This window comes from Lagenorhynchus albirostris, chromosome 9, assembly GCF_949774975.1.
Source record: "Lagenorhynchus albirostris chromosome 9, mLagAlb1.1, whole genome shotgun sequence".
Lineage (NCBI taxonomy): Eukaryota > Metazoa > Chordata > Mammalia > Artiodactyla > Delphinidae > Lagenorhynchus > Lagenorhynchus albirostris.
In genome coordinates, this window is record NC_083103.1 from 8709797 (window position 1) to 8721955 (window position 12159).

Consider the following 12159-nt stretch of genomic DNA (forward strand, 5'->3'; position numbering starts at 1 on the left):
ACAGGTGATCTTTCAGCAGAAATTCTGCAAGCCAGGAGGAAGTGGTAGGATATATTTAAAGTGATGAAAGGGGAAAATCTACAACCAAGATTAATCTACCCAGTAAGGATCTCATTCAGATTCAACAGATAAATTAAACCTTTACAGACAAGCAAAAAATTAACAGAATTTGGCACCACCAAACCAGCTGTACAAATGCTAAAGGAATTTCTCTAGGCAGGAAACACAAGGGAAGGAAAAGACCTACAAGGACAAATGCAAAACAATTAAGAAAATGGTAATAGGAACATACATATTGATAATTACTTAAAATGTAAAAGGATTAAATGCTCCAATCAAAAGATATAAACTGGCTGAATGGATATGAAAATAAGACCCGTATATATGCGGTCTACAAGAGACCCACTTCAGACCTAGGGACACATTCAGACTGAAAGTGAGGGGATAGAAAAAGATATTTCATGCAAATGGAAATCAAAAGAAAGCTGGAGTAGCCATTCTCATATCAGACAAAATAGATTTTAAAGTAAAGAGTATTACAAGAGACAAAGAAAGACACTACATAATGATCAAGGGATCAATCCAAGAAGAAGATATAACAATTGTAAATATTTATGCACCCAACATAGGAGCACCTCAATACATAAGGCAAATGCTAACAGCCGTGAAAAGGAAAATCAACAGTAACACAATCATAGTAGGGGACTTTAACACCCCACTATCACCAATGGACAGATCATCCAAAATGAAAACAAATAAGGAAACACAAGCTTTAAATTATACATAAAAAAGATGGACTTAATAGATATTTATAGGACATGTCATACAAAAACAACACAATACACTTTCTTCTCAAGTGCTAATGGAACATTCTCCAGGATAGATCATATCTTGGGCCGCAAATAAAGCCTTAGTAAATTTAAGAAAATTGAAATTGTATCAAGTATGTTTTCTGACCACAACGCTATGAGACAAGATATCAATTACATGAAAAAATCCATAAAAAATACAAACACATGGAGGGTAAACAATACACTACTAAACATCCAAGAGATCACTGAAGAAATCAAAGAGGAAATCAAAAAATACCTAGAAAAAATGGGCCCGTGTACCCCCCCCAAAAAAAAAAACTACAATGAGATATCATCTCACACCAATCAGCATGGACATCATCAAAAAATCTAGAAACAATAAATGCTGGAGAGGGTGTGGAGAAAAGGGAATCCTCTTGCACTGTTGGTGGGAATGTAAATTGATACAGCCACTATGGAGAACAGTATGGAGTTTCCTTAAAAATCTACAACTAGAACTACCATACGACCCAGCAATCCCACTACTGGGCATATACCCTGAGAAAACCATAGTTCAAAAAGAGTCATGTACCAAAATGTTCATTGCAGCTCCATTTACAATAGCCAGGACATGGAAGCAACCTAACTGTCCATCATCAGATGAATGGATAAGGAAGATGTGGCACATATATACAATGGAATATTACTCAGCCATAAAAATAAATGAAATTGAGATATTTGTAGTGAGGTGGATGGACCTAGAATCTGTCATACAGAGTGAATTAAGTCAGAAAGAGAAAAACAAATACCATATGCTAACACATATATACACGGAATCTAAGAAAAAAAATGGTCAGAAGAACTTAGGGGCAAGACAGGAATAAAGATGCAGACCTACTAGATAATTGACTTGAGGATATGGGGAGGGGGAAGGGTAAGCTGGGACAAAGTGAGAGAGTGGCATGAACCTATATACACCACCACACGTAAAACAAATAGCTAGTGAGAAGCAGCCACATAGCACAGGGAGATCAGCTCGGTGCTTTGTGACCACCTAGCAGGGTGGGATAGGTAGAGTGGGAGGGAGGGAGATGCAAGAGGGAAGAGATATGGGGACATATCTATATGTATAACTGACTCACTTTGTTATAAAGCAGAAAGTGAACACACCATTGTAAAGCAATTATACTCCAATAAAGATGTTAAAAAAAAAAAAGAAGATATACAGATTGCCAACAAACACATGAAAGGATACTCAACATTACTAATCATTAGAGAAATGCAAATCAAAACTACAATGAGGTATCACCTCACACCAGTCAGGTGTGAGGCCAACATCAAAAAATCTACAAACGATGCTGGAGAAGGTGTGGAGAAAAGGGAACCCTCTTGCACTGTTGGTGGGAATGTAAATTGATACAGCCACTATGGAAAACAGTATGGAGGTTCCTTAAAAAACTAAAAATTAAAAAAATTAACTAAAAATAAAACTACCATATGATCCAGCAATCCCACTATTGGGGATACACTATGAGAAAACCATAATTCAATGAGTCATGTACCACAATGTTCATTGCAGCACTATTTACAGTAGCCAGGACATGGAAGCAACCTAAGTGTCCATCGACAGATGAATGGATAAATGAGATGTGGCACATATATACAATGGAATATTACTCAGCCATCAAAAGAAATGAAAATGAATTATTTGTAGTGATGTGGATGGACCTAGAATCTGTCATACAGAGTGAAGTAAATCAGAAAGAGAAAAACAAATACCGTAGGCTAACACATATGTTTGGAATCTAAAAAAAACCAAATGGTTCTGAAGAACCTGGGGGCAGGACAGGAATAAAGATGGAGATGTAGAGAATGAACTTGAGGACATGGTGAAGGGGAAGGGTAAGCTGGGAAGAAGTGACAGAGTAGCATTGACATATATACACTATCAAATGTTAAACAGATAGCTAGTCGGAAGCAGCTGCATAACACAGGGAGATCAGCTCAGTGCTTTGTGTCCACCTAAAGGGGTGGGATAGGGAGGGTGGGAGGGAGACGAAGAGGGAGGGGATTTGGGGATATATGTATATGTATAGCTGATTCACTTTTTTATACAGCAGAAACTAACACAACAATGTAAAGCAATTATAGTTCAATAAAGATGTTTTAAAAAAAGAAAACTCTCAAATAACATTAATTTACACCTGAAGGAACTGGAAAAGAGGAGAAACTAAGCCCAATGTTAGCAGAAGGAAAGAAATAACTAATAGCAGTTCAGAAATAAATAAAATAGAAACTAGGAAAACAACAGAAACCATCAACAAAACCAAGTCGCGATTTTTTGAAAAAGCAAACAAGATTGAGAAACTTATTTGACTAAGAAAATGAGAGAATATTTAAATTAAAAAACTTAAAATGAAAGCAGATAGATTACAGCTGATACTACAGAGATACAAAGAGGCTACTGCAGATATTTATAAGTGACAACGTGGATAACCTAGAATAAAGGGAAAAATTTCTAGAAACATACAATCTACCAAGACAGAAACATTAGCAAGTTCAGTATCTGAACACACCAATAATGATGAAAGATATTGAATCACTAATCAAAACCTCACCCATCCTCAAAAGAAAATATCCAAAATATTTAAACAACATATATAGCTCAATATCAAGAAAAGTAAACAACCCTATATAAAAATGGGCAGAAGAGCTGATTAGACATTTTTCCAAATACAAAAACAGATGACCAACTGGCACATGAAAAGATACTCAACACTAGGAATCATCAGATAATGCAAATCCAAATCACAATGAGATATCACTTCAAAGCTATCAAATACTTATCATGAAACAGACCACAAACAACAACTCTTGGTGAAAATACGGAGAAAAGGGAACTTTTATACATTGTTGGTGGGAATGTGAATTGGTGCAGAAACTATGTAAAACAGTATGGAGTTTCCTCAAAAAACTAGAAATAGACTACTGTATGATCCAGCAATACCACTTCTGGATACATATCTGAAAAGAAACAATACACCATTCAAAAAGATAAGTGCATACAAATGTTCATAGCAGCATTATTTACAATAGAAAAGATATGAAAGCAACCTAAGTGTCCATCAACAGACGAATGAATGAAGAAGATATTATATATATATATATATATATATATATATATACACACACATATATCTACATACAATGGAATATTACTCAATGATAAAAAAGAAGGAGGGGCTTCCCTGGTGGCGCAGTGGTTGAGAGTCCGCCTGCTGATGCAGGGGACACGGGTTCGTGCCCCGGTCCAGGAGGATCACACATGTCGCTGAGCGGCTGGGCCCGTGAGCCATGGCCGCTGAGCCTGCGCATCCGGAGCCTGTGCTCCGCAACGGGAGAGGCCACAACAGTGAGAGGCCTGCGTACCGCAAAAAAAAAAAAAAGAAGGAAATTCTAAAATTTGCAACACTGTGGATGGGCCTACAGAGTATTATGCTTAGAGAAAAAAGTCAGACAGAAGAAGACAAATACTCTGTGCTTTCATTTATATGTGGAATCTAAAAAATAATACAAATGAATTATGTAATTATACAGAAACAGACTCACAAACTAGTGGTTACCAATGGGGCAAGGGAAGGGCGGGGGAGGCAAGATAGGGGATGAGATTAAGAGACATAAACTACTATGAATAAAATATATAAGCCACAAGGATAAATTGTAGAGCACAGGTAAATGTAGCTGTTAATTTGTAATAACTTTAAATGGAATATAATCTATAAAAATATTGAATCACAATTTTATGTACTTGAAACTAATACAATACTATAAATTGACTATATTTAAACTTTTTTTAAAAGACCTGATAATTTAACAGGTGAATTCTTACAAATATTTGAAGAATAAACACCAACTCTTCTCGAACATTTCCAAAACACTAAAGAGGAGAATACAGTCTCAAACTCATTTTATTTATTTATTTATTTAATATCTTTATTGAAGTATAATTACTGTACAAGGTTGTGTTAGTTTCTGCTGTACAACAAAGTGAATCAGCTCTATGTATACATATATCCCCCATTCCTTCCCTCTTGAGCCTCCCTCCCACCCTCCCTATCCCACCCCTCTAGGTCATCACCAAGCACCGAGTTGATCTCCCTGTGCTATGCAGCAGCTTCCCATTAGCCATCCATTTTATATTTGGTAGTGTATATATGTCAATGCTACTCTCTCACTTCGTCCCAGCTTCCCCTTCCCCCTGTGTCCTCAAGTCTGTTCTCTATGTCTGTGTCTTTATTCCTGCCCTGCCACTAAGTTCATCAGTACCATTTTTTTAGTTTCCATACATGTGTGCTAGCATACATTTTCCTGTTGTTTTTCTGACTTACTTTACTGTGTATGACAGACTCTAGGTCCATCCACCTTACAAATAACTCAATTTCGTTCCTTTTCATGGCTGAGTAATATTTCATTGTATATATGTGCCACATATTCTTCATCCATTCATCTGTCGATGGACATTTAGGTTGCTGCCATGTCCTGGCTATTGTAAATAGTGCTTCAATGAACTTTGTGGTACATGTATCTTTTTGAATTATGGTCAAACTCATTTTAGAAGACCACCATTTTCAAGATATCAAAATAAGATAAGGACACAACAAGAAAACTACAGTCCAACATCTCTGATGAATATAGATGCAAAAAATTTCTCATCAAAATAATAGCAAAGCAAATTTAACAGCACATTAAAAGGGTCATACAATACGATGAAGTGTGATTCATCCCTAAGATGCAAGGAGTTCAACATATGGAAATCAATATACGTGATACACTATATTAATGGAATGAAAGTTAAAAATCATATGATCATTTCAAAAGATAAAGAAAAATCCATTTATATAATACAATATCCTTTCATGATAAAAATGCTCGATTAATTGGGTGTAGAAGAAACATAACTCAACACAATAAAAGTGATATATGACAAGCCTTCAGATAACATCGTACTCAGTAGTGACAGTTTGCAAGATTTTCCTCTAAGTTCAAGGGAATAAAGGGAGCCCACTCACACCATTCCTATCAGCATAATCCTGGAAGTCCTAATCAGACCTATCAGACAAGAAAAAGAAGTAAAATGTATTCAAATGGGAAAGAAGGAATTATATGTTTTTTGTTACAGATGATATGAACTTGTATATAGAAAACCCTGAAGACTCAACCAAAAACTTTGTTAGAACTTATCTACAAATTCAATACAGTTGCAGGAAACAAAATCAACTTATGAAAATCAAACACATTTCTATATACCAACAATGAAATATCTGAAAACGGTAATAAAAGAAACAATCCCATTTACTATAGCATCAAAAACAATAAAATGATTAAGGAGATGAAAGATCTGGACACTGAAAAAAACAAGATGATGAAAGAAATTGAAGTGGACAAAAATAAATGGAAAGAACTCATGTTCATGGATGAGAAAAATTAATATTTTTAAAATGTTCACACTACCCAGAGCCATCTATAGATTAAGTGCAATATCTATCAAAATTCCAGTGGCATCTTTCACAGAAACAGAAAAAAACTGTCCAAAAATTTATATGAAATCACAAATGAACCCAAATAGTCAAAGCAATCCTGACAAAGAAGATCCAAGCTAGAAGCAGAACACTGTCTATTTCAAGCTATATTACAAAGCTATAATAATCAAAAGAGTATGGTACTGGCATATAAAGAGACAGATAAACCAATAGAACGGAATCATGATTCGAGAGGTGACACATTCAGAGTCCACAATTTTCAGCTGTAAGATTAAAGGACGTTAGGCTTACAGATGACAAGGGGTACTTTAAGCCTCCCATTTCCCCTATGGGAGACTTGAGTATGTGGCAGCCATGCTGGTCCTCTTACTTTTGGATGACCCCTGCCAGGCACAGGATAACCCAAACTTCTGACTCCAAAAATTATGACTCCTGAGTTCTATAGATTAGTTACCTTATATTGTTGAAAGTATTACCTCTAATGAGGCTTTTTATCTCTTACAAAATTAAACATACAGATTATAGCCACAATTATTTCTAATTCAACTTCAGTACCATCTCACTGAGCACACAAATTTTATAGAAATCAATACTAATTACAGTGGGGTAACCATGATATGAGGACTAATGTGAGAACCCACAAACATTTAGCTCACTGAATCCTTGGGAAAGGCCTACAATGCTGTTTCTTCAAACAGGCAGAACCTCCTATCTTGAAGCACCTTCCTCTCACTTCCCATTGGTAACTCCTTCTCACCTTTATAAATGAAGTTTATGGTAACTCACCTCAAACTACTATTCTGAAATGCACCCAGATCTTACGAAGAGGCCATTTATGTGACCAGTACAGAGAGCTCTGTGGCAACAAAATGACATTCATCGCAATGATTCTAATTCTGCATTTCCATCTATAGCTCCCTTGGAACCAAGGCAACCCACAACAGTATAAATTGTATATTGGGACTCAATAAAGAATCTTTATGAAGCAATTAATCATAAACTGTGAAAACACCACAGAGGAATGGCAGCAGTGATCTGGAGAAACTCACCTGTCTGAGAGATGGCCATATAGGAGGCCCCCCACCAGCATTCCAGCCATGAATAGGGATTGAACCACTGGTTTCTGTGACTGATAATCACATACGAGGTCCCACTGGAAGAGAAGGAAACCAGCACAGAGGAGCTTCACAGCATCTTTTACCATTCGATGCGCACTGACTTCAATAGCCCTCAGTGAACACGCCCTCTGGTTTCCTTTACTACATCTACTCATCTGTATCATTCATGTCTCAGCTTAAGCATGGCTTTCGCTAGATCCTCAGCTCACTCTACCAGGTTATACCAGGGACAGTCTTCATATTGACTGAGCACTGCATACCTCAGTGGTTCTCAATCTTTGTCACACATTGGAAAAATTGAGGTTTGTTTATTTTTTTTAATCATTGATGCCTGGATCACACCTATAGTGAAATACATTCTGATTTGTTTCTCTGACAATTAGTCAGGAAAAGGAATTTTTTTAAGTTAATACAAATATTTCCAATTGCAACTAGACTGAGAACAAGTGACCAAGAATAATTTTTCAGGACTTCCCTGGTGGCACGGTGGTTGGGAGTCCGCCTGCCGATGCAGGGGACACGGGTTCGTGCCCCGGTCCGGGAGGATCCCTCATGCCACGGAGAGGCTGGGCCCGTGAGCCATGGCCGCTGGGCCTGTGCGTCCAGAGCCTGTGCTCCGCAATGGGAGAGGCTACAACAGTGAGAGGCCCGCGTACCACAAAAAAAATAATAATAAATAAGAATAATGTTTCACACATTATATCAAGTATGTCCTTGTCTAAACGTCAATCTTCACATTAAATTTTAAGCTTTGTGATAGTAAAATTCATGAGCAGTTTGTTGATTTCATCATCTTCAGTTGTAATGTAAGTGTTTGGCAATTAAAAAGATAAACAATCACTGAAAGAATAAAAGAGAGCTGGTTATACTAGCTACTCAGTAACTGAATATTTGAACAGTGCCTATTCATGTTATTCTAAACACCCACACCACGTACTCAGAAGAGGTAAATGGGGCCTTTACCTCAGTCACGATGGTGGAGGAGAAGGAGCTTCGGTCATACACCCAGCCGTCCACACAGGGTTCCGTGTCCAGGTCACTCATGTTGGGGAAGGTCCCGTTCAGTTGAAGGAGCTGCCACTGGGGGAGGAGGAAACGATGACATTTCTCTGGTTTCAAGTTAGAATCCAACGGGATGAAGATTCTCAGGAGGACATCAGGGCTGAAGATCCCAGTGTCATTATCAGAGACAGTGTCATTATCAAGGATGGGGACCCAGCAGCGATGACCAGGAATGGCTGCAGTGAAGTTTTCCAGCAGTATGTGACAGGCTGCTATCATGACCGGAGGAAGAACGAAAACCATCTGAAGGATCTGGAATTTTCCCAGGCCACCAACTTCATTCAGAAGCTCCTCAAAAGCCATTGTGAAGAGGCAATTTTCAAGAAAACTCACAATGAATTTGTAGAGGTAAGTTCAAAGGGGGAAAAATGTTTCCTTTCATTAACTCACACTAAATCTATGTGACCTCACATCAGTTTCTCATCAATGGTTCTCGTCACTTCGCTACTGCACCAGAACATCGGAAGCAGTTTCCCCAATCTGTCTGGAATCACGAGGTATTAGTTTTTTAAGTAAAGTCATAGAGAAAATTATTTACCAAAGATACTTCTATCTGATGAACATTAAATCTGTTTAAAGGTTTACTCACTTAACATGCTTCTTCTCAGTGATTCTGTGAAATCAACATTGGACTTTGGCGTGTACATGGTCTCTAAATAATCTAAAATATGCCTGCTACAGTCTTCAGTCATTTCCAGAAAATGGAATTTGAGAGACACAGAAGTGAATGCTTTATGATTTTTCTGGGGAAAGAACAGAAAGCAAGTGTTCTTCTTGTTTATACTGACTTTAAGTTACAATAATTAACAAAATATAATCCTTTGTTTCTAATTAAAGCATAGTGGAATATGGTGCAATTGCTACCTTTTAGCAACTGATATGTGCTTCAGTTTCAGTCACACCCAGAACTCAAAATAATTTTAAATTCCTTCAAATAAAGATAGTGGAGAAAGAGAGGTGAGCTCACCTAAGGATTTATCTTCTGAGGTTTTCCCTTACAGAATATATTAAGGATCTTTTATGCGTTACCGGTCAGAATCCTGATGAATTCGTCACTTTATCAAGATGCTCCTGGGCCTTTTTACGTCTAGTAATGCTTCTCAATTCCCAGTATGTATTTTACTTATATGAATATAACAGTTCCAGGTTTCTTATACTTACAGTTTACATGCTACAACTTCCAATCTGGTATACTTTTAATTGAAGTGTTTATTGGTATTATTGAAGATTCACATGCAGTAGCAAGAAAAAATATAATGAGAATCTGCGTGCACTTCACTCAGTTTGCCCCAATAATAATATTTATAAAATTATAGTATAATAATCACAGCGAAGATATTGAGAGTGACACAGTCTACTGATCTTATTCAGATTTCCCCAGTCAGGTTTTCCTGTACTTGTGTTTGTGTGTGCATGTAATTAGAACTGTATAGTGTTATCACCCGTAGCTTCCTGTGCCCACCGCCATAGCCCAGATACTAAATAATTCCCTCCCCACAGGAAATCCTGTTTTAGTACTCTTATAAATGTACCACCAACACTTGCTCACGTCATTCCCTTTCCTACCTTTGGCATCTAGTGATCTGTTTTCCATTATTTAACCTCTGTCATTTAAAAGTTGCTATATAGAGGGGAGGGATCAAAAGGGTGCAGTGGGAGGACGTGGAGCTCACCAATCCTTACACACATGAAAAATACATCAACATGTGGAATAATTCTCACAGAATACTGAATGCAAGTTGTCAGAAGAACTCCTAAACAAACAAAGCTTCAAGAAAGATTTCCACGTAACAGAGGAGGACAGAAAAAAATGCCTATGGTCAGGATCCCAGCCCTGGAAAGGGATCTTCAAGTAAGAGAGAAATTTTGCAGGGACAGACCCTCATCCTGAGGAGCTATCTGGTTGAGTCACAGCCTGGACATCCCAATCTGGGTTCCTGCGTGGATGAGACAAGACCTCTTGGTGGCTGGGAGAACCTCTGGGACAGATAGATGAGCTGGAGGAGCCTTGACCCTACACACAAGGAGAGCACACATTTTGGCTCCAATAATCAGGGTGGACAGAACTTTGAACTGGCAGCTACCGCCTCGCTGCACTCCCCAATCTGAGGGGGCAAACATCCCACCCCCACTCACTCCACAGCACATCTTACTGCTGCATCTGGGGCAGAGAGGTCCTGGGAGAATACTGCCAGTGAGGCAGCCCATATACCTGACAGAAGTGCAGCCACCTCAATTCCTGCAGCCATAGTGCCCTGACCCCAAGCCCCAGTCTAGCGAACGCGCCAGCCTGGCCCCTCCACACCACAGCCTTGCACTAGATCTGGGATGAACACATCAGGGAAAAGGATGGGGTGCATCTGAGTGAGCTGTGGACACCAACACGGCAGTGCTTCAGTTCTCTGTGAGCACACGGACCTCTATTGCTTCCATACTCCTCTCTTTTGGGGCAGGGCATGCACTCAAGGGGAAAGAAACCAGATGGAACCTGACTTTCAGAGCTTCTACTCCAAAAACTGGGGAGCAGACCCGCCCATGAGAGCATGGTGATAGGCATGGAGCAGAGAGGAATTCCTGCCTCACTCTGGACTGGCTTTAGATCCCCCAAAACCAACCGCACCAACCTGAGAGAAGACATGGCTAGCATCCATTACAAACCAGCCCTTGAACCAAAGATATTGGACACACAGGGTCTACACCAGTATGCTCCCATCTAAAACACCCCTTCAACAGCACAATACTTAACTGTTTCCCCTAAATTCATAGAGATAGAGAATGTTAAGTAAAATGAAAATTCAGAGGAACTACTCCTAATTAAAAGAACATGAGAGATCCTCTGAAATAACAAAGCAGACCTCACCAGTCTATTACAACCCCAGTTTTAAAAGGAGGTAATAAAGATGCTAAAGGAATTAAGAAAATATATCAGTAGAAACACAGATCACTGTAACAAGGGACTAGAAACTATATAATAACACTTATCTGTTATTACAGAATATTGAATATAGTTCCCGGTGCTATAGAGTAGGTCCTTGTTTGTTATCTATTTCATATATAGTAGTGTGTATATGTTAATCCCAACCTCCTAATTTATCTCTCCCCCCACCCCCTTTCCCCTTTGGTAACCATAAGTTTGTGTTCTATGTCTGTGAGTCTCTTTCCGTTTTGGAAATAAGTTCATTTGTATCTCTTTTTTTAGATTACACATATAAACGATGTCATATGATATTTATCTTTCTCTGTCCAGTTTACTGCACTTAGTATGACAATTTCTAGGTCCATCCATTTTGCTGCAAATGGTATTATTTCATTCTTTTTTATGGTTGAGTAATATTCCATTATATATATGTTTATATACATACATATATATATGTTTATACACATGCATATCCATTCATATGTTGATGGACATTTAGGTTGCTTCCATGTCTTGCCTATTGTAAATAGTACTGCTATTTACATGGGGTGCATGTATTTTTTCAAATTATGATTTTCTCCAGATATTTGCCCAGGAGTGGGATCGCAGGATAATATCGTAGCTCTATATTAGTTTCTTGCAGAACCTCCATACTGTTCTCCATAGTGGCTGTACTAATTTACAATCCCACCCACAGTGTAGGAGGGTTTCTTTTTCTCAACACTCTTTTC

The 12159-nt window shown here is 38.2% G+C and overlaps 1 protein-coding gene across 1 annotated transcript in view; it reads right to left on the bottom strand.

Annotated features, from left to right (window-relative positions):
• The window catches only part of LOC132525123 (solute carrier family 22 member 10-like), a 38827-nt gene extending 30013 nt beyond the window's left edge, over positions 1-8814 (bottom strand). Inside the window, exons 1-2 of the mRNA XM_060157640.1 lie at positions 8413-8814; positions 7381-7484 (exon numbers count right to left, since the gene is read on the bottom strand). Of these exons, the coding sequence (XP_060013623.1) occupies positions 7381-7484; positions 8413-8814 (506 nt within the window). The remainder of the gene's footprint in view (positions 1-7380; positions 7485-8412) is intronic.
• Positions 8815-12159: the final 3345 nt, after the last annotated feature.